The sequence below is a fragment of the Megalobrama amblycephala genome, linkage group LG13 (genome assembly GCF_018812025.1).
Source record: "Megalobrama amblycephala isolate DHTTF-2021 linkage group LG13, ASM1881202v1, whole genome shotgun sequence".
Lineage (NCBI taxonomy): Eukaryota > Metazoa > Chordata > Actinopteri > Cypriniformes > Xenocyprididae > Megalobrama > Megalobrama amblycephala.
Window position 1 is genome coordinate 16,156,272 of NC_063056.1, and position 23,562 is coordinate 16,179,833.

Below are 23,562 nucleotides of genomic sequence, written 5' to 3' on the forward strand. Positions count from 1 at the left end.
TGTTAAAATTAAAAACATTCATACCGGCAAGTGAAATGACTCAATGTCTTTGCATTTATTCTAGATCTTATCGAAAGTCAAGGTCTACCAACCTTTTTTTCTTAAATTTGATGTGAACCTTACAGTATAGTATAATGATGTGATGGAATTAAAGGATAAGCCAACTTCAAGTGATAGAAAAGAAATGTTATATAGTTATGAAACATCTGGTTCTTGGTTTTGGTAATATTGTATATTAGTATATGCTGGAGAATATTTTTTTTTTAAGTTGATAAGACAGAAGGGGAGCAGACAGCATCTGTGTTAACACCTGTTAAAGGAGACTTCTAGGTAACAGTGGGAGGATTTGGTGAGTTTGGAAATCAAGTCTATTTATGTACAAAGTGAGAATCTGTGCCCTCTTGCTTCCTGGACGCTCTGGAATTTGTTTAAAACATTTATTTTTCAGTCCACATGCTATGTCAGGCTTTCACCCCTCAGAATAACAAACATTTTGACTTTTATTAAAAGCAACTTTTAATATTTTAATACAAGTGCAATTCCCCTAGACCAAATGTGACCACTAACAGGGTTTGAACCAACATTTCATTTCTTTAACCACTTCGCCACATCACCTCACATAAATAGATAGTTCCCTGTTACTGCAACAGGAGTTTGATCTGTCAATGACAAATAAGAGATCCGTGATAAAGAAAAGGAAAAATTATTTAAAAATCTAGTTTAAAACACACATGACATGTTATTAGAAATGTAATATTTGAATTCACCTTAAATACATTTTGAGTGCACACATATGACTATTTTCAAAAACGTTCACAAAAATATATTTCACTGTAAAAGGATTTATCCACAATATCATTTTCTGATATGTAGGAAATCAGGAAATGAATGTTGTTACTGAATGTTGGTTGTACCATAATATAAGCAGTAAAGCTGTTTTGTTAAAATTACTTTTGTAAAAGATTATAAATTATGGCAATCTTTGAGAATTTCATTTAATATCTTTATGATATCAGTTATATCACCCTGACATTTATCCCCTTAAAAAATATAAAAATAAATTTTAATTTAGAGATTAAAACTATACTTTTCATAGAAGAGGTGTATTCATTATATATATTAAGTCATTTTATGTATAAAATTCTATTTTTTTTATTTTGTTTTTTAAATAAACTAATAGATCCACACTTAAAATGAGAAATGAGTCATTGGCCATGATACAAAATAGTTTTTAGTGACTTTCACTATGTTTTTATATGGTGTATACAGATATAAGCAAATGGAGCGGCTTGCAGCAGAGGAGAATGAAAGGGAACGTCCGAGGCCGACAACACGGGGGCGAACAGAAATCACTCTCAGCCTGAGTTCACGAACCTCCAGCAGCTCCTTGTCTCGTTCTGCCACCCCTTTGACTGTAGAGGCTCAGGAGGATACATGCTCAGCCCCACATCCAGCACAAGGTGAGATTCCTCTATGTGTACAGTAACACAGTGTAGCATTGCTGGAAAAAACTCTGGAAAATTAGGAAAAACCTAATTTTTCCTCCAAAGGGTGGAATCGAGTGGTTGCCACACAAATGTTTTGTAATGAAAACAATGTAAAGCCACTGTGGCAGTCAGCCATTAGGAAAAACGACATTTATTTGAGGTTTATTGACCTCAAATATTAACCAAAATGTCAGAAATTGGGTCAGTGGTCAGTCAGTCTTTCATTTGCAGCCACATCTGAATCTGAGGGGCTGGTGTTGGTATGAATGGGCTGAACGACTGGAGCCTGGACAATCACTCAGTCTCACTGTGGAGTTTCCGATTCTGATTGGCTGCAGTTTAAAATTTTAAACACATTTAAATCTTAGTTTTAGTTGTTCTATAAGCATTCCCATTCATCTCAATGGCAGCTCTTAAGTAATGAAGGAATCCAGTAAGAATACAGTTTGAACTATGAAAAGGGAGAAATGTAAGTCCTTTTCATGCTTTTACAGTTATATTTCACCCAAACTTAAAAATTAGGTCATGATTTACTCACTCTTATGTTGTTCCACACCTGTATGACATTATATCTTCTATAGAACACAAAAGAAGAATTTGTTTGAAGAATGTTCAACTGTTGTCCAAAACAACATTCACTATTCACTGTATCTTGTAGAAGTTAAACAGGTTTGCAGTGGCATAAGTCTAAGTAAGTGATGACAGAATTTTCATTTTTGGTGAACTGTACCTTTAAAAAAAGGGGAAAACGGCTACTGGTAAATGGACACAGTTTATTTGGAGTAGTGTAACCTAGTGGTTAAAGACATGGTTTTGTAACCAATAGGTTAAAGGTTTGTGTAGGACCTGCCTTAGGAGCTCCAGGAGCAGCAACCGAAAATATCTGTAACAATGTGGCGGTATGACAGAACATTTGCTAGAATAACAGGGTGATATTTGATTATATTACAAAAACAGAAAGAAAGCAAGACATCCATCAGCCGTGACATGATAATTGAGTGGGTTGGCTTGAGGTTGTCCGTTCATTGAGACTCTTGTTACATGACATTCATGTGGTTTTTGAAGGCCAGAGCATTGGTCACACACTGGTCAGTGAGTAAAAGCATGACCAGCCGTGTGTAAAAGGATAGCAGTGTGGATCAGACTGTGGTTTTGGAGGTCTGAGGTCCTCCCATTTTGAGACTCTGGTTCCTTCCTTCAAAACAGAGGCTATAAATTGAAAGGACAGGGTAGATGAACTGGAAAAATAAGACTAAAATACTTAAGAATAAAAATTTTTGTAGTGTATTTTTGGTGATTTCAGCAGTAATCACCAAATCATAAGTATATTTCCACAATTATAGTGTAATATATTGTTTACTACACTATATACATAATAAACAGTATTTCCTTAATGACATTTGAAGTTTAACAGCTCTATCATTCAGCTTTCATATTTTGGCTGTGTATCCAAACAAAACCTTTGATGGTAATGTTGTGAGGAATTTTGTTTTGTTATTCCCCATGCTCCTGCAGGATCACATTTCCTGTATTTATTTGCTTTACCAAATGTGGAGGAGTAAATGTTGTAATGTTATGTGGGTTACCGTAACACAGAGACTGGGAGAGGGGGATATGTGAGGGATGAGGGGTGCGTGCATTGTAAGCATGCAAAATCTTTCAAGTGCATCACTTCCTTAATCAGAATTTTTTGTCTTGATTTCCAGTAAAAATATCTAAAAAATGTAAATTTACTTGAGAAGCAAAATTGTGTAAAAAATACTGTTTTCACATACTGTAACCTTAAATTAAGTTTAATATTTTGAACCCTTTTGGCAAATAGGTTTTCTTCTTTTATGCAAAAAAATTAACGTTTCTTAGTAAGGTCTGTGTAAAACAAGGGAGAAAAACTATTGTATTTTTACTCTAAAACAAGACAGAATGCTGAATCGTACACTTAACCTTTTTTTTTTTTTTCCTTAAAAAACAGTGATTAAAAACACACAAGAGACTTCATTTAAAAACATTTCTTTTGGCGAAAATAAAATTGACCAAGTAATTACCAATATTGTGTCTGAATCTCATTATACTCTGCACTATACACTAACTTAAAGGCAGCATATTTTAAATATTTGTTCAATGGCATCTTTTTGTGAATGAAGGCCAGTATCAATGATACTAACACTGCTACTGATGTCTATATGAATTTTTTTTTTTTTAAACATTAATTATAGACATTCAACATTACAGTATAACTAAAAGCTATCAATTTCAACATTTATTAGGCTTTAAAAAATAACTTTTAATTTAAGTGAACTCTAAACAATCTTCACATAAACCCATTATAATAAATGTCATATTTACCTGTGGCAGGAATTGTACAGAAAAAATATACAGAAATTGAATAAAGAAATAAAACCATCTCAAGATTAAAGTTGTTAAATTTCGAGAAAAAACTCGTTAAATTTCGAGAAAAAGGTCGAGATAAAATGTTGAGAATAAACTCATTAAATTGAGAAAAAAGTCATTAAATTACGAGAAAGAAAGTCGTTAAATTATGAGAACAAATTCGTAATTTAACGACTTTTTTCTCATAATTTAATGAGTTTATTCTCAACATTTTATCTCGACTTTTCTCTCGAAATTTAACGACATTTTTCTCATAATTTAACAAATTTGTTCTCGTAATTTAACGACTTTTTTCTCGTAATTTAATGACTTTATTCTCAATATTTTATCTCGACTTTTTTCTCGAAATTTAACGACATTTTTCTCATAATTTAACAAATTTGTTCTCGTAATTTAACGACTTTTTTCTCGTAATTTAATGACTTTATTCTCAACATTTTATCTTGACTTTTTTCTTGAAATTTAACGAGTTTTTTCTTGTAATTTAATGAGTTTATTCTCAACATTTTATTTCGACTTTTTTCTCGAAATTTAACGATTTTTTTCTCAAAATTTAACAACTTTAATCTCAAGATGGTTTTATTTTTTTATTATTGCTTGGCCCTAATCCTCCTCCATATTTTACAGTCTTCACTGCATAAACTATAAATTAAATATAGATTAATCCTTATTAAAGCTACAATTTTCTCTGTTTGTTCTTTGATTAACATTAATGACCGACATCACAGACACTGATTTATTAGGCTGCTGTCACTTTAAGACCTGCCACTACCGAACGTGAAGTGGATCTGACACGCATCTCATTTTCACACAACTCTTTAAGTTCATTTAAGATGTTATTTAACTCATTTAAGACTGCTCTTATGGGGATACTTGACAAAACATGCATTTTGGCAAAATTCTGTGTGTTATTGTTTGTTCAAGTGTGAAAGAAAACAATAATTATGTGTGTTATTGTTTGTTCAAGCGTGAAAGAAAATAATTCTGTGTGTTACTGTTTAGGCGTGATAGACAAGCATTTTACGTGAATAAGAGTGTGGTCATATAATGTAACACTAGCCAAATTGATAAATATTTTTAACACGATTAAACTGAAAAAGAAAATAACCTCATGCGTTAATGCGCTAATTTTGACAGCACTAATATGTATATACCTTTCAAGCAGTGTGCTAGTGAACTAAATGTTTACAAATAAATCATTACTTTCTCTTACCAAATATATTGATGACATCCTGCACTACACTGATTTTTGTCCAATCAGATGCTCTCTAGAATGAGAATGCCACTCCCACTAATACTACTCCTCATGACTTCTAAGAAGTTTATGGCTTTGATACAACTAACACCTATTTCATGTGATTTCATGTGGTCTTTAAATCAGGAGATTTTTATTATCACTTGTTAGGCCTTTGGTATCATGACAGTTTAGTGTTTTCATTGCATGGAAGATTCATTATCACAAGTTTATTTTAGAATGGTCTTGTTTCATCAATAGTTCCGTGGAAGTTGGGCCTCTTATCTGGAATGGGTGCTAAGCCAATCTTTTTTTCTTTCTCAGGAACTGAGTCAAAGACAAGCCGTCCGGTGCAGGCAGCAGTTGTGCGGCCTTCCTCTGAGTCTCTCTCTGCCTCAGTGTCTGCACCGGTGTCACCTTCCAAACCAGAGGAGGAACAGAGTCCTGTGGATCCATCAGACATCACGCTCTCTCTGTCTCAAACAAACTCTGAGCCAGAGAAACCGGAGACAGAGGAGAAAGCAGAGGATGCTGAGGCAGAAGTGTGTGAGGAAATGGTGGTGAGTGGAATGGAATATGAAAAGAAAGAAGAACCAGAAGGACACTTTGAGGAAGAGACTAACAGACCGGGTACAGAGGAGTGTGAGAGAGAGCAGATGTTAGATAGGGATGTAGAGGAGAATGTCGTCCTGAGTGAGAAGGAGAGGCAGAATGAGGAGCTGAATGAGAAAGATAACTGCTCTGCCTCCAGCATCTCCTCAGCCAGCAGCACTCTGGAGAGAGAGGAACGAGAGGAGAAACACATCAGCGACAGTGACTCAGGTGAGAACAACACATACACAAACCAAATACTGTGCAACACAAAGGGTCCAATATTCGGCACAGGGTCCAAAGTTAACATTTCACCTGCCAAGTATTTCTTTTCCATCATGAAACTATATTTATTTATAAACTATATTTATACTGTTAACTATATTTATACTAAGTTACCAGCCAACTGCCATTTTTACTCACATTGGATTGCCAAGCACCAAATAAAATAAATGAATAAATAAATATTTAATGTTTTTTTTTTAAATAATAATTTAATCAGGTTTTGATTAGATTAGATTAGATTAGATTAGATTAGATTAGATTAGATTAGATTAGATTCGATTCGATTAATTTTCCCAGTTTACCTGTCATTGGCAGATGAAATAAAAAATAAAATAAAATAAAATAACAATTTTAAAAGGTTTTATTTTTTATTTGTAAGTAATAATAATGCAGCCAAACAATATTTATGGCTGGTTTTGTGTCAAGTTTAATATTCCCAGATTACCCACCATTGACAGCTCAAGTAAAAGAAAAATAAATAAATAAATAAAATAAAATAACAATTTTAAAAGGTTTTATTTTTTATTTAAGTAATAATAATGCAGCCAAACAATATTTATGGCTGGTATTGCGTCAAGTTTAATATTCTCAGTTTACCCACCATTGGCAGCTTAAGTAATAAAATAAAATAAAATAAAATAAAATAAAATAAAATAATAAAATAAAATAAAATAAAATAAAAATAAAATAAAATAAAATAAATAAAATAAATAAAATAAAATAAAATAAAATAAAATAAAATAAAATAAAATAAAATAAAATAAAATAAAATAAAATAAAATAAAATAAAATAAAATAAAATAAAATAAAATAAAATAAAAAAAAAATAAAAATAAAATAAAATGGTTTTGGACCCTGGCTACACATTTTTCATAGTGAGCTCTTTTTTTTTCAGCTGGGAAAATCATTCCAGCATTTCTGTTTGCCCCTTTTCAATGCCAGGCTACTACATAAAAATAGACATGTTTTGTAGAGATGCATTCTGAAAATCGTACATATTGGTGAAACTAGCTCTCAATTTGAATCTTAGGCCAGTGGGCAGACTGTATGAATACAGCGGACGTCAACGATCAGTGCAACAATGTTCTCAACAGCAAACGCTTCATGCTGGACATGCTTTATGCCCAAAACAAAAAGGGAGAAGAAGATGAGAAAGAAAAGGAGAATGAGAATGAGAAAGGGTGTTCAGATCAGGACTCCTCTGTGACCAGCCTCGCTACTCGCATTTCCACTCTGGAGGCGCGTCGGCAGGCATGCGAGGATAACATGAAGAAATTGGAAGTGGAGCATCTCGATAACCAGGGTAACGTGAGGGCTGTGGCTGAGAAATTTGGAGATTTGGTGAAAGGACTGGTATCACCTCATGAGGTGGAGCATGCTGGGAAGGAAAAGCAGCAAGCACAGGAAAAGCCTCCACCGGCTCCTTCACCAACACCCCCCAAAAAGGAGTCAGACCACATATGGGACCAGCTGATGGCCATGCCACGGGAGCTTCGCATCAAAGAGCTGGACTTCACGGACTTGGGAGAGGAGGATGACGTGGACATTTTAGATGTCGGTAACGTGATCGGGCCAAGTGACCTCACGCCACCTCCTCCTCCCTGCCTTCCACCTCCACCACCTTTATTTGGATGCCCTCCACCTCCCCCTATCCCTGGCATGATGATGCCCCCTCCACCACCCTTTTTGGCTTCAATACCTCCCCCACATCTTGGATCTCCTCAGCTTAGTCGAGGAGAACCCCCGCTCTTCCAGAAAAAGAAGAAGACCATTCGGCTGTTTTGGAATGAGGTGAGACCTATAGACTGGCAGTACAACAACCACAAGAGATGCAGGGAGTCACTGTGGTCCAAACTGGATCCGGTCAAACTGGACACGGCCAAGTTGGAAAACCTTTTTGAGACAAAATCCAAGGAGCTGCCAGTTACAAAGGTACTATTAAATGACCCCTTTTCTGTGTCTCTACCATGATATTAATAATCAGTTTTTTTTTTTTAAAGATTATTGGTTTACTTAATATTACATTCATTATTTCCTCATCAGTGTCATTATAATTAGTGGTGCTTATGGTCTCCACTTGGGGATGATAAAATGGGTTGAAAAAAATCCCTTTCACTGAATGTGGGCCCAGAGTTATTTCTATAGACCAGTGTAGGGGTGCACCTAAATTGGGACATAAAGTTCACACTAGGGTCTTAGTAACTACTAGTAAGTTTATAACAAAGTCTGTACTTAAAGGGTTAGTTCACCCAAAAATGAAAAATATGTCATTAATGACTCACCCTCATGTCTTTCCAAACCCGTAAGACCTCCGTTCATCTTCGGAACACAGTTTAAGATATTTTAGATTTAATCCGAGAGCTTTCTGTCCCTCCATTGAAAATGTATGTACGGTATACTGTCCATGTCCAGAAAGGTAATAAAAACATCATCAAAGTAGTCCATGTGACATCAGAGGGTCAGTTAGAATTTGTTGAAGCATCGAAAATACATTTTGGTCCAAAAATAACAAAAACTACGACTTTATTCAGCATTGTATTCTCTTCCAGGTCTGTTGTCAATCCGCGTTCACGACTCCGCTTCTTTTTCTTTCCTGTTTTACGGTGGTTGGCATCCAGCTTATTGGTGCATTACCGCCCCCTTCTGCTCCGGAGTGTGGTTCATGACTCCGCAGTGACGCTGCTGACGTGTTATCCAGTGCGCCAGAGCTTCGTTTACAGTCTGAGGGAGACGCACGCTGTATTCAAGCTATTCTACATTGTTTGTATTCTGGTATTGCTATATTTTTTAAAATGGTGCGTAAGTGTGCATGTCCTAATCGGCAAAAACAACCACAGCGACGTAAAAGTGCATTACCAACGCCGACAGATGAAAGGATTCAATGGAATCAATTCAATGGAATCAATTCAATGGAAAGGATTCCGGAAGAGAATACAATGCTGAATAAAGTCCTAGTTTTTGTTATATTTGGACCTAAATGTATTTTCCATGCTTCAAAAAATTCTAACTAACCCACTGATGTCACATGGACTACTTTGATGATGTTTTAATTACCTTTCTGGACATGAACAGTCTACCGTACATACATTTTCAATGGAGGGACAGAAAGCTCTTGGACTAAATCTAAAATATCTTAAATTAAGTTCCGAAGATGAACGGAGGTCTTACGGGTTTGGAACGACATGAGGGTGAGTAATTAATGACATAATTTTCATTTTTGGGTGAACTAACCCTTTAATTCCATTTTATCTGGTTATGGTTGATGTTTTAAAGGGGTGGTTGATTATGATTTCTCTTTTTTAACTTCAGTTAGTGTGTAATGTTGCTGCTTGAGCATAAACAACATCTGCAAAGTTATGATGTTCAAAGTTCAATGCAAAGGGAGATATTTTCTTTTAAAGAATTCTGTTTAAGGACTACAACAAATGGCTGGTAGGGACTTCAACAAGCTTCTTCCTCACTAACCCTAAAAATAACATAAACTCTCCCCCTGAGAACACACAACAAAGGGGGCGAGGCCATGTTGGACTGCTTTAGAGAAGAGGAAGAGTTGTTGCAGTAGAGTGTTGTTACCATGTTGTCATTTTATGCCAGACTGCTTCAAAAAACGAGGGTCAATTCAACAATGGATTTGCACAAAAGATTAACATGACGGCACATGCTAGTTGATGAGTTGAATCAGCACCACAGCAACTGCATAAATGTATCCACTAACCATTCAAAAACGTCCAGTTGCATTCATTGTAAGAGAGAGTCTCTCCATCAGTGTACGTCTCCGGTTTGAACAATGTAAGGCTGAACACCGTTACTGACAATCATCATTTGGCTGCGTGAGATTCTCCAGCTTTGTTTTTGCTGAGCAACCAAAGCATGAGCTGTTAAAGCTTCGCCCCCTTCTGGAAAGCAGGCCGGGCATTTGCATTTAAAGGGAACACAAAAATGTGTTTTTGCTCACACCCAATAAAAACAAATTATTGAAATGCATCATCAGTAATCAAACTGAGCATGCTTGGCAGCCTTTCAGTTGGACCATCACCATCAAATTTGATATGTAAGTTCTTGCTGTTTAATATTTTAAGTTACTCACACTAAATGGCCTAAAAATTTATTTTGAAATAAATTTATATAATATTAACTTTTTCTACATTCGATAGTTCAGTGAACTTTTAAAGGGGTCTTGACATGGATTTTTTTTTTAATTCGTTCCTTATAAAGTTAATAGCGCTTATTGCATAAAAAACAAGTAAATATGCAGAAAAATTATTATTCTCAACCTTCATTCTGACCCTCTGTCTAAAATGATAAATTTTTAAGGGGTGGCTCCTTTAAGACTTGTCAGTAAACAGCAACAGTTATGATTGGCTAACATCATTGCATAGAAAATATTAACGCCCACTCGATATTTCACGTAAGTGTTTGGAAAACCGTTATCAATAAAATACCGTTATTTACAGACAAAGCATTATGAAATAATTTCCTTGCGGTTTGTGATGCAGCTGCTGTCAGATCCAATACAGTTGGCTGCTTCATCCTTCAACAAATTTCTTTTTGCAAGCTCTCCATTACACTATGCTACGTTTACAAAACACAATGCTCCAAACAGACATATAATCCTCTGACGTGATCTGGGATGCCATCAAAATAAATGATTTACTTGTGTCAGACACTGGAATCCTTCTGAAGTCTGTATAGAGACGCAAACAAGCTGTTTAAACTGGACGCATTTAAGTAAACATTCTTTTTTTACTCTTCCATTTATCCTGTTGTTGTGTTGACAGACTCAAGTGCGTGGAGTATGTCAGAAACTGAACGCGCATCTGTATACTGTATCCAGTGTAGACGGCGTCAGTGGTTATAATGGTTTAATTGCTTTTGACGTGACGCTCACATCCAGTGTAGGCAAATGTCAGGCGTTAAGCAATCGAGCGGCAGTGGGCGGGGCCTATGGTGTGACGATGTATAACTCTTCATCTATGTCTTGCTTTGGAGTCATATGCAAATGTATTTGCCTGTGTGACCTCACAGATCCCCCAATATCAAAACGAGCCATTTTTGGAGCTTGATTGAATAAATGCTTTGTTTATAATGAGGACAATGTTTTAAAGGTGCCCTAGAACGTTCTTTCACAAGATGTAATATAAGTCTAAGGTGTCCCCTGAATGTGTCTGTGAAGTTTCAGCTCAAAATACCCCATAGATTTTTTTTTTATTCATTTTTTTAACGGCCTATTTTGGGGCATCATTAACTATGCAGTGATTCAGTGTGCGGCCCCTTTAAATCTCACGCTCCCTGCCCCCTGAACTCTCGACTCTATATACAGTGCATAAACAAAGTTCACACAGCTAATATAACCCTCAAATGGATCTTTACAAGATGTACATCATGCATGCTGCATGCATGCATCGGATCATGTGAGTATAGTATTTATTTGGATGTTTACATTTGATTCTGAATGAGTTTGAGGCTGTGCTCCGTGGCTAACGGACTAATGCTACACTGTTGGAGAGATTTATAAAGAATGAAGTTGTGTTTATGAATTATACAGACTGCAAGTGTTTAAAAATGAAAATAGCGACGGCTCTTGTCTCCGTGAATACAGTAAGAAACGATGGTAACTTTAACCACATTTAACGGTACATTAGCAACATGCTAACGAAACTTTTAGAAAGACAATTTACAAATATCACTAAAAATATCATGATATCATGGATCATGTCAGATATTATTGCTCCATCTGCCATTTTTCACTGTTGTCCTTGCTTGCTTACCTAGTCTGATGATTCAGCTGTGCACAGATCCAGACGTTAATTCTGCCTGCCCTTGTGTAATGCCTTGAACATGAGCTGGCATATGCAAATATTGGGGGCGTACATATTAATGATCCCAAATGTTACGTAACAGTCGGTGTTATGTTGAGATTCGCCTGTTTTTCGGAGGTCTTTTAAACAAATGAGATTTACACAAGAAGGAGGAAGCAATGGAGTTTGACACTCACTGTATGTCATTTCCATGTACTGAACTCTTGTTATTCAACTATGCCCAGGTAAATTCAATTTTTGATTCTAGGGCACCTTTAAGCTATGAAACTTGCAGGATGTTTTAATGGTACAAAGACCTCTTATATGTAAAAAGATCAAGGCAAATTTGATTTCTCATGTCATGACCCTTTTAAAATAGAGTTTGTCTGATGGAATGTAAGTGGATTTTTTATAGTGCTGGCAAACAGCAGCCTATATTGTGGTAGCAAATTTTGCCCGGGCAACAAAAAATACACTTTTTATTGCTCTACTTTGGTTTTACCTGGCTTTTGTCGGCACATGTGAACACAAGCCATAGCTGCTAGAAAGTTACTTTGATCTTTTCTGGGCCTTTCTTCTGTAACACATGGTATGAATTCTGACACCTTCCGTTGCCCATGTGCGGCCTGCACAACTCTTTCTTACGACATGATCGCATGTGTTTAGAACAGAGCTGTAGAATGTAGGTCAGAATGCTAATAGGTTGGTTGATTGGCTGTGATGGATTCCCTGTATTACCTAAGAGTTTCATCAAAGTGCTTTCTGGGATCCATGAAATCTGCTGTCACTCAGAACAAACTCAAGTCACAAGTCAGAGCTTAGCTGAAACATTCTCAACCTAATCAATACAGCCTGTTACGTGGGTCTCGGAGTTTGTGTGTGCTCTACACTAAAACATGAACTGCACCGTCATTCCAGGTTGTATAACATTTGATTCTTTTTCACGTACAGAGATAAATCCCTGACTAAATAGAGTTTTAAGTGTTGGAGATCAATTGGTGTTGTTAAGATGAAGATCTATCATATTATTTGGCTTGTTCGCTCTTAGATGGTGTTTCAGAAATGTAGCCTGCATGGGGTTTCCTCTCCTCTCTGCTCTGAGCAACCTTTTCCAGCTGTTTTTCATTTTCGGCCCATTCCCCCTCCCTTTTTCCTCCTCTCCCTCCGTTTGGCAGCAGGCACCAGTACCATCATGGCTCTGCTCCTCCAGAAATATTCTCCATCAAAGTCCCAAAATAGCCCTCAGGTGCTTGCGTGCCTTTTCTGCAAGTAAACATTAAACATATCCCGTGTTTTGTGTTCATATCTCAGGAAGCCATTTTTAAGGTAATTATCCACATTAAAGAAATGCCTTTCCTATTCAGTTCAGTGGCCAGCGTGAGAGTAAGAACAGGCTGAAGGATTCTTATTTCGTATTTGGTGTGGGGAATAGATGTGTATCTGTATGGTAAGCTCAGCAATGAGCGAAGCAGCCTTGTTGTGGGAACTAGAAACATCATCAGTGTTGTGATTCTATTAATATTTAAGTGGAAACCATGGTACTTTTTTTAGGATTATTTGATGAATATAAAATATCATTTATTTGAAAAAGAGATATTTTTTGTAACAATGTGAAAGTCACTTTTTTACTGTCACTTTTGATTAATTGAATGCATCCTTGCTGAATAGAAAGGTTTTAATTTCTTTGAAAGAAAAAATCTTACTGTCTCTAAACTTTTAAATTAGGCCTATACCATAAGGCTGTGTGTCCACCAAAGTGTTTTTTTTCCCACGGCTAGTGTACTTTTTCAATTGTTTTCAATGGAAGCGCCACGTTTTTTTAAATGCCAGGAGCGTAACGAGGCACTGAGCGCTCAGTGTTTTTTACTGAAAGAATATTCAACTTTGAGTAAAATGCTGCGCTCATTACTGACACTTTTTAGCCAGCTGTCCAATCGATTAATTGGATTGTCATGATTAATTGCTAAAAGATCGCGATCACGATTTATACACCCACACAATCTCATTCCTAAATGACAACGATTCACCTGTGCCTATTAAACCTTTGACAATCACATCGAAACATTCAAATCCCAGAGAGAGCAGTTATCATGTAGGCTATAGGCAGGCTTGGGAGGGTTACTTTAAAAATGTATTCCGTTACAGTTACAAATTACTTCATTAAAAAAGTATTCAGTAATGTAATCCAAGTACCACGATATAAAAGTAATGTAATCTGATTACTTTTGGATTACTTCAAGGTCACAAAGAAAGAAAGAAAGAAAGAAAGAAAGAAAGAAAGAAAGAAAGAAAGAAAGAAAGAAAGAAAGAAAGAAAGAAAAAGAAAGAAAGAAAGAGATAAATTGCATTTTTAAATTTAATTTTAATTATTTCTTCTCAATTTCTGCAAGTTTTTAAATGTCTGAACAATTGCCTCTGAAAAAGTTTGGAAAAAGAAAACACACTGCCCTCCAAAAGTTTGGAAACACCCTAGTGTGGTTTTGGACAATATTGGCATGAATCCTTTTTAATTTGTGATAATTTTGCACTGATAAGGGACAACACAAACTACGAAAACATATTTTATTACATAAACATTTTATACATAGAAAAAAACTTAAATTTTCGATTCATCAAAATATCCAGCATTAGCAGCTATCTGACCTAAACTGGGTTCTAATTGGTTCATTGTATTCTAAACTTAATTGGCACAGTTGTTGAAGCTATTAAGGTGTGCTGACCCAGAAATCTTTTACAAACCTGGGCCAAGTTTAAACCAGTAATCAGGCATCACAGCTGGCAAAGGGGCATGTCTGACTTTGACATGTATATATTGCCATTATTATGTAATCAAAATGAAAATTATTATTGCTGGTCTTCAATGATAATGTCAAGTTACTGTAATGTATTTGCACCAAAAAATGATAAGGATTTATGCTGATATCGTCCAAAACCACACTTTGCCAGGGGTGTTTCCAAACTTTTGGAGGGCAGTGTGTGTGTGTGTGTGTGTGTGTCTAAGATTTTTAATGTTTTTAAAAGAGGTTTCGTCTGCTCACCAAGGCTACATTTATTTAATTAAAAATACAGTAAAAAACAGTAATATTGTGACATATTATTACAATTTAAAATAACTGTTTTTTGTTTGAATATATTTCACAAAGTAATTTATTCCTGTGATGGCAAAGCTGAATTTTCAGCATCATTACTCCAGTCTTCAGTGTCACATGATCCTTCAGAAATCATTCTAATATGCTGATCTGCTGCTCAAGAAACATTTAATGTGTACAATTGTACAAAATATTTGTGTACAATATTTTTTTCAGGATTATTTGATGAATAGAAAGTTCAAAAGAACAGTGTTTATCTGAAATCTAATCTTTTGTAACATTATAAATGTCTTTACTGCCACTTTTGATTGATTTAATACATCCTTGCTGAATAAAAGTATTAATTTCTTTAATTTCTTTTCAAAAAAATAAAAATAAAAATTCTTACTGGCCCCAAACTTTTGAACGGTAGTGTATAATGCTACAGAAGCTTTGTATTTCAGATAAATGCTGTTCTTTTGAACTTTCTATTCATCAAGGAATCCTGAAAAAAAAAGTACACAACTGTTTTCAACATTGAAAATAATCATAAATGTTTATTAAGCAGCAAATCAGCATATTAGAATGATTTCTGAAGGATCATGTGACACTAAAGACTGGAGTAACGATGCTGAAAATTCAGCTTTGCATCACAGGAATAAATTACTTTGTCAAATATATTTAAATAGTACACAGTTATTTTAAATTGTAATAATATTTCACAATATTACTGTTTTTTACTGTATTTTTAATTTAATAAATGTAGCCTTGGTGAGCAGATGAAACTTCTTTTAAAAACATTAAAAATCTTAGTGGTTCCAAACTTTTGGACTGTACTGTGTGTATATATATATATATACATGTATGATTTTTTTTATCTGATAAATTATCTATTGCAATATTATTATTGTTGTTGTTGTTTAGAGCTTAAAAATATAAACGTCACATCAGATCATAAACAAACTGAACAAGCTCGGGTCAAACATTACTGTTCATGTTTGTTCTGCTTTAATTTTAATGTTTAGCAATCATGTTTTATTTCCACAACTTGGGAATACACAGCCCTGAATATCCTATATATGTAAAGGGCTATACAGACATCTAGTGGCTACAGTATGGTATTACAGATTATTTTTGTAGTACTTTGATAAAGCAAGCGTTTATGTGGCTGGAAGGCAGAATTTGCCCTGTACAACCATGTTGTTTGCATTTTCTTCTTTGAAAACAAAATAGCAGCGAAATGTTCATGAATTGAAAGGTTTTTCCCTACGGGCAGCATCGTTTCAACTAGCAGTAGTGATTCAAATATGCACCTGAGGAGATTGTGATAGCCAGCAGCCATATCACCCTGTAGCCCAAGACTGGTTGCCCACTGAAGCTAAGCAGGGCTGAGCCTGGTTAGTACCTGGATGGGAGACCTCCTGGAAAAACTAGGTTGCTGCTGGAAGAGGTGTTAGTGAGGCCAGTAGGGGCTGCTAAGCCTGTGGTCTGTGTGGGTCCCAACAACCCAGTATAGTGATGGGGACACTATACTGACCAAAAGCACCATCCTTTGGATGAGACGTCAAACCGAGGTCCTGACTCTCTGTGGTCGTTAAAAATCCCAGGATGTCCTTCAAAAAGAGTATGGGTGTAACCCCGACATCCTGGCCAAATTTGCCCATTGGCCTCTGTCCATCGTCATGGCCTCCTAATCATCCCCATATACTGATTGGCTTCATCAATCTGTCACCTCTCCACCAATAAGCTAGTGTGTGGTGGGCGTTCTGGCGCAATATGGCTGCCATCGCATCATCCAGGTGCATGCTGCACATTGGTGGTGGTTAAGGAGATTCCCCCTTCCATATGTAAAGCGCTTTGAGTGCCCAGAAAAGCGTTATATAAATGTAAGGAATTTTTATTAGAATTATTATTATTATTATTGTAGATGGGTGTTATTTGCGCATGCACCAGCGGGTGGCTCACGTGAGTCATCACTGGCAACAGAACCAGGAACTACTGTATGATCAAGCAGTGCTTAATATTGTGTTATTATGGCAAAATAATGATTTATTTAGTTTGAAATGAAACCATTGTAATCCTGATTGTATTCCCCCCTTTTTTTTCAAAATGTAACTGTTATCTGATTACTTGACGTAACTTTAACGAATTACAGTTACTGGATTTTTGTATCTGGATTACGGATATCTGGAATATGGTGTATTCCGTTACTCCCCAACCCTGGCTATAGGCAAACTTCACAGTCTTTTCAACCACACAGTTTCGCTATTTCTGTTACAAATATTCCTATTATCACAGAAGTACTGGGATAAAAGTATCAAAGTAGAGCAAATCACCTTTTGAAAGTAACTTGGTGCTTCAAATTACGATTATATCGATTACATTGTTACAAGGTGGCGACAAGTGACTGTTAAAAAGTGTGTCATTGAATCATTCATTTGAAAGATTTTTTTTTTTTTTTTTTTTTCAAAAATGCTGATTCATCCAGTAATGAAACCAAAGAATTATTTATCAGTCATTGAATCATTCATTCAACCCACACCCCTTTAGTTTTTTTTTTTTTTTTAAATAATTCATTCAGGATAATTAAACATTTGAAATAGACTGCAGCAATTAATATTTTGTCAAAATCTCTATCTGTTCAGAATGGTGGGAGAATCGCAATCTCCATTTGAAACTAAAAATTCCTGATTCCCAGTTTATCCAGAATCGTGCAGCTCTATTTAAAAACACATAAATTGAGATATGGTGTAAATGACTTGTTTGTTAAAAAAAAGACAAAAATCTCTGAATTTTCCTGTGATGCATGAATGAGAGAGAGTATAAAAAGTGTTTCCACAGATCCCCCCCCAAAAAATCTTTTTTTTTCCTGCAGAATACAGTTGTATTTTGTCTACTGAAGCTAACCAGCCAACCTTGACCCCTTTAACCCATCACAGTACCATCACTGTGAATAACTTTGATGATTAATCTGTTTATATATCTGATTTCAGAAAACGGCAGCAGACGGGAAGCGTCAGGAGATCATCGTTCTAGATTCCAAGAGAAGTAACGCCATCAACATTGGCCTGACGGTCCTGCCACCTCCTCGCACCATCAAAACGGCGATCCTCAACTTCGACGAGTACGCCTTGAGCAAAGAGGGCATAGAGGTAACACTGCGCTGGTTTAAAATCACATTCCGTTTCGCAAATTATGACAAATCAACCACAAGTAATGAAGCAAATTCGACATGATGAAATTATTAAGAAAAGCTACAATAAAACTTAATACATACGTTCCAGTTATAAAGCTAGTACAATGCATGGTTACACTTTAATCCTGAGAATGCCAGACAGGTTACCATGCAGAAAACACATCTGTACTTAATACTAACCTTGTTTTGAGTCCACGTGAGTCAAATATTCCTTGAACCGCTCTACAGTTCGCTCTCGCTCTCTCTTTCGCTTTCTCTCTCTCGTTACATCAATCATTCAGGCATTTATGATTATCCCCAGACTGCAACATGAAAGCATATTTTTACCAAAATACATGGCTCTCTACAACTGTGTTCAACAAGACAGAGACATACTGACTGTAGCCGAGTTGGCAAACAAAAGGCATGGAGTCAAAGCTCGTGTCCAAAATAACTCAGCCTCTCTGCCCTGAGAGCATATACGTTTACTTTGGGTTTCCACAAAACCAATAGATTTTACCCTTAAAACTGTTTAGCAAGTTGGTTTGGCCGGCGAGTCGAAATATTATGTGGATTTCCTGCAAAACTGAAGCATTTTTGGCAGCGGTCATATAATTCATCTCAAAGATTAAAGGTTAGCAAAATGCTTCATTTAGCCTGTTGCAGCCCATGATACAGATCTGAGGTAAATGTCTCAATATCAGTATGTGAATAATAGAGCTCCCATTTTCTCATAAAATCTGTAATTTTTTATCTTTCGTCATGGGAAAAATGGATTAGAGTTTTTCTCTCCACCCTTTTTTATGTCTCTACAGAGAGCATTATATTCACACTGACAACCACAATTTATGCTTCTCAAGATTTTATCAGAAATTTTGTTTTGGTCAGGAGGAATTATCTTTATATTTAGTTATGCAACAGAAGGAGGTTGCCCCAAGCAGATGAAATAGGTATCGTTTTCGAAATTTTTGCGTAATGCCGTGTCTTTCCATGTGTTGTTATTCATCAGCGCTCGGGTGATTGATTGAGCGAAGGCCTTTCTAGGGGTGAGTCCCCATATACAATGGCTTCTGACAGTGATACTAACACTCCCCGCTGGTTCTCGTGCTCTTTCGTAGAAAATCCTGACGATGATTCCTACAGAGGAGGAGACGCAGAAGATTCAGGAGGCCCAGCTGGCGAACCCTGACACTCCGCTGGGCAGTGCAGAGCAGTTCCTCCTCATTCTGTCCTCCATCAGTGAGCTGTCCGCCCGCTTGCAACTTTGGGCCTTTAAGATGGACTATGATGCTTTAGAGAAGGTCAGCCTCATGTTTTGTTACTCCTTTATACAAATGAAATGAAAATATATGGTGGTTTGGGATCGGTTGCTTTTGACCTCTCCTCTAAAATGTCAGCAAGGGTTCTTGATGGGGTTAGTTCACCCAAAAATGATTAAACTGTCATCAGTTTCTCACTATCATGTTGTTCCAAACCCGTAAGACTTTAGTTCATCTTTGAAACACAGATGAAGACATTTTAATGGAATCTGAGAGATTTCTGTCCCTCCATTGACAGTCCACACAACTAACACTTTGATGCTTCAAAAAGTTCATAAAGAAATTGTAAAACTAACCATATGAATCGATCAGTTTAGTCCAAATTTCCTGAAGAGACTTGATCGCTTTTTATTCACATATAAAAAAACAATCGGGTCTCTTCAGAAAATTTGTACTAAACCCTTAAGTCATATGGATTACTACTTTTTTCGATCTCTTTAGGGTTTTCAGAATTTAAATATTCTAAATCCTGGGTAAGTGGAATCCTGGGTTATCTTGCTTCAAGTTTCACACTGCTCATAATTTATCCGGGGTTAACATTTAATCCTGGGTATTGGTAAGATGATGTTTCACATTGTACAATCCTAAACCTTGAGTTAACATTCTTATTTGCATATTTGTGAGTTGGAATGCGCCCGGGCTAATTTCGAGCTACAAGCAAAAAAGTGAAAAATGTCACTTTTGGCCGAATTTGAGGTTTCACAAAAAAAGTCTAGCGATTCCAATGCTCCAATTAGCAATTAAACATCTAAAAGTATTTTTATTTGTATGTTTTCTGTGAGGGGTACCTCTGCTCACTTCTTGACTACTGGCGCTTCCCTCAGCACAAGATTGATATTGTTTTAAAGCGCAGCATTCCAGCTTTGTGAATCTTCATAGCGAATCTCACTCGCCCTGACTGACAGGTCCGATGTGTGCGCACAAAAACTCCTCAGACAGCACACAATCCAGATATACACAGAATTACAGTATTTCAAAATATCTGTCTTGGCGAGTATTCACACAAACATTATCTGTTATGTCTTAAATTAACATTTCGTTAACTTCTGGGGAAAAACATCTGATGTGTAACATTATTATATCCGTGCGGTACAGTAGGTCTTAATATATCAGGCAGTCTGTTTCATCAATTGACATTTTTCCTCTATAACGTTGAATTTACTGTTTATATACAATGCGCAGTGTTTCTGTGACTGTCCAAATTAGGCAAATATGAGTATGCGATTGGTTGTCTGTTGTTAAGCGTCTAGTTGTAACATTCTAACACTGCATTGTTTCACATTTTACAAGTTTGGCACCACAATGCAGGGTTAACACCGCAAAAGCGGTACTAACCCTGCTTCAGATCAGGATTTCATAACCCCGGGTAAAAAGCGGTGCTAACCCTACTTCTTAAAGGTGCCCTAGAACTTTTAAAAAAAAGATGTAATATAAGTCTAAGGTGTCCCTTGAATGTGTCTGTGAAGTTTCAGCTCAAATACCCCAAAAAAAATTTTTTTAATTCATTTTTTTAACTGCCTATTTTGGGGCATCATTATAAGTGAGCCGATTCAGTGCTACTGGCCCTTTAATTCTCCTGCTTGACGCCCACGGAGCTCGCGCTTGCCTTGAACAGTGCATAAACAAAGTTTACACAGCTAATATAACCCTCAAATGGATCTTTACAAGATGTTTGTCATGCATGCGGCATGCATGCGTCAGATTATGTGAGTAAAGTATTTAATTGGATGTTAAAGTTTTATTCTGAGTGAATCTGAGGCTGGGCTCCGTGGCTAACGGCTAATGCTACACTGTTGGAGAGATTTATAAAGAATGAAGTTGTGTTTATGCATTATACAGACTGCAAGTGTTTAAAAATGAAAATAGCGACGGCTCTTGTCTCTGTGAATACAGTAAGAAACGATGGTAACTTTAACCACATTTAACAGTACATTAGCAACATGCTAACGAAACATTTAGAAAGACAATTTACAAATATCAGTAAAAATGTCATGCTATCATGGATTATGTCAGTTATTATTGCTCCATCTGCCATTTTTCGCTGTTGTTCTTGCTTGCTTACCTAGTTTGATGCTTCATCTGTGCACAGATCCAGACACTGCCATTGTCTAATGCGTCGAATGGGCTGGCATATGCAAATATTGGGGGCGTACACCCCGACTGTTACGTAACAGTCGGTGTTATGTTGAGATTCGCCTGTTCTTCGGAGGTCGTTTAAACAAATGAGATTTATATAAGAAGGAGGAAACAATGGAGTTTGAGACTCACTGTATGTCTTTTCCATGTGCTGAACTCTTGTTGTTTAACTATGCCGAGGTAAATTCAATTTTTGAATCTAGGGCACCTTTAATTACAAGTGTGAAACATTCCTTTACTCTGGGTTAAAAGTGGTGTGGAACGACAGTAACCTGGGTTAAGCACAGTGTGAAAAGCCCTTTTATTAACTTTTTGAAGCACCAAAGTGGTAGTAGTTGCGTAGACTGTCAATGGAGGCACACTCATAATGCGATTCTAATGGGATTTTGGCAATATTGCCAAACTTTACCTCATTTAAACACAATACTCTGATTATGATCATAATCATAGTAACAACAATCGCAGTAAACTATGTGGTGTATGCTTATTTTAATTGCAATAAACAGGCATGTAAACACCGTACTCGCATTATTACCACTGAATGAACTTCATGACATTATTCTGAAGTTTTCCCTCTACTCTGAATCGCTAAACCCTGTCCACACAACTTGCTGCACAGTCTCTGCTCCTCATCTCCCTATCTTCATCCAGAGACACAAAGAATGCAGCATTGGCAACCCCAGTTACAGCAGCATTGTTATGTTCATCGCAGCACCGAATAATATCCAATACGTGCATAGAAATATGTTTTGCATTTGATGAAAGTAGAGTACCTACTGTATGCGAGTTCGTTATTTGTGCTGAGGGGTATGCGAATAATGGCGGTAAAAATAATCACACTTCTTAGTATAATCAGAATAATTGCATGTAAACGGAAGTGAAGAGGTTTGCTCGTGTCATGTAAACATCTTACTGTGGTTAAGTCCTTATTTTGATTTATCGGTGTACATAGTCATTGTTAGGACTTTTTGAGTTTCTGTATTGTTTTATGAACAATTTTGGTACTGTGTTGGGACTGCACTTACTGTTGAGTTTAAAATCTAGATCCTGAAGCAAAACCACCACTCTACAGGCTATTTATTTCTAACCCATTCTGTTTCTCTTTCTCAGGAAGTAGCAGAACCACTACAGGATCTAAAGGAGGGCATGGACCAATTAGAAAAGAATAAGACGCTGCGCTACATCCTTTCAACTCTGCTAGCTATTGGCAACTTTCTCAACGGGACCAATGTGAGTGCCAGCAAAGTCTGCAGCTCTTCTTTCAAGCCCTAATCTCTCCATCTCCATCTGTCTTTCTTTGTGTCTGTCTGCCGTATTCACTTAGATCTTAATAATGTTAAAAAGTCCGAAGGAGATAAACCTGATAAGGTGGTGAGTTTGGCATGAAATCTCTTTTGTTACCGTAAACCATTGAGCATGGGCAGCAGAACAAAGTCAGCAAGAGTCATGTCACGTCCGTGGGGATTTCTCCATTCCCAGCTCTGTCGTGCCTTGCAGACTTGCAGACAGGCTTGAGATTCTGTTAATCATATGTTAATGAAGCATTGGTCAGAATCATCATGGGAGCTGCACATAAACTCTGCACACCTTCAAAGCGCTCTTATCTTAATGCAACTGATGCTAATCAACTAAACTGCATCAGAATAATGTCAAAATTAGCCCTTTTTTAGGAAATGATTTGATGATGGACCAGATCCAGAGTGACTAATGCTCTCAAGGTGCATGTGATTTTCCACATCAGAGGTCATTGCGTCTGCGCATATTTACACATTCAAAATGATCTGATATGAAACTTTGAGTTTTGTCTTGTGAGCGTGCATTACGCTTTTCATGGTTTTCCTCCCTTTTTTAAGACCAACTGTTGCAAAATTACTGCACTTGTTTAACACAATTAGTACCTATTTTTCACTAAATATGAAATTTAGCCTAATATACAACATATGTGTATCACTCTGTAATGTATAAACAGTTTCAGCAGGGAAATATTACAGGGTTAGTTCACCCAAAAATGAAAATTATGTCATTAATGACTCACCCTCATGTCATTCCAAACCCGTAAGACCTCCATTCATCTTCGGAAC

At 36.5% G+C, this 23,562-nt stretch overlaps 1 protein-coding gene across 7 annotated transcripts in view; it reads left to right on the forward strand.

The window, feature by feature from the left end:
- Positions 1–23,562, forward strand: part of fhod3b (formin homology 2 domain containing 3b) — a 227,573-nt gene that overhangs the window by 187,904 nt on the left and 16,107 nt on the right. For all 7 annotated transcript variants that reach the window (XM_048152875.1, XM_048152877.1, XM_048152878.1 and 4 more), the window contains 6 exons: positions 1,270–1,460; positions 5,434–5,931; positions 7,016–7,917; positions 17,845–18,003; positions 19,145–19,327; positions 22,592–22,711. In XM_048152875.1, the coding sequence (XP_048008832.1) occupies positions 1,270–1,460; positions 5,434–5,931; positions 7,016–7,917; positions 17,845–18,003; positions 19,145–19,327; positions 22,592–22,711 (2,053 nt within the window). The remainder of the gene's footprint in view (positions 1–1,269; positions 1,461–5,433; positions 5,932–7,015; positions 7,918–17,844; positions 18,004–19,144; positions 19,328–22,591; positions 22,712–23,562) is intronic.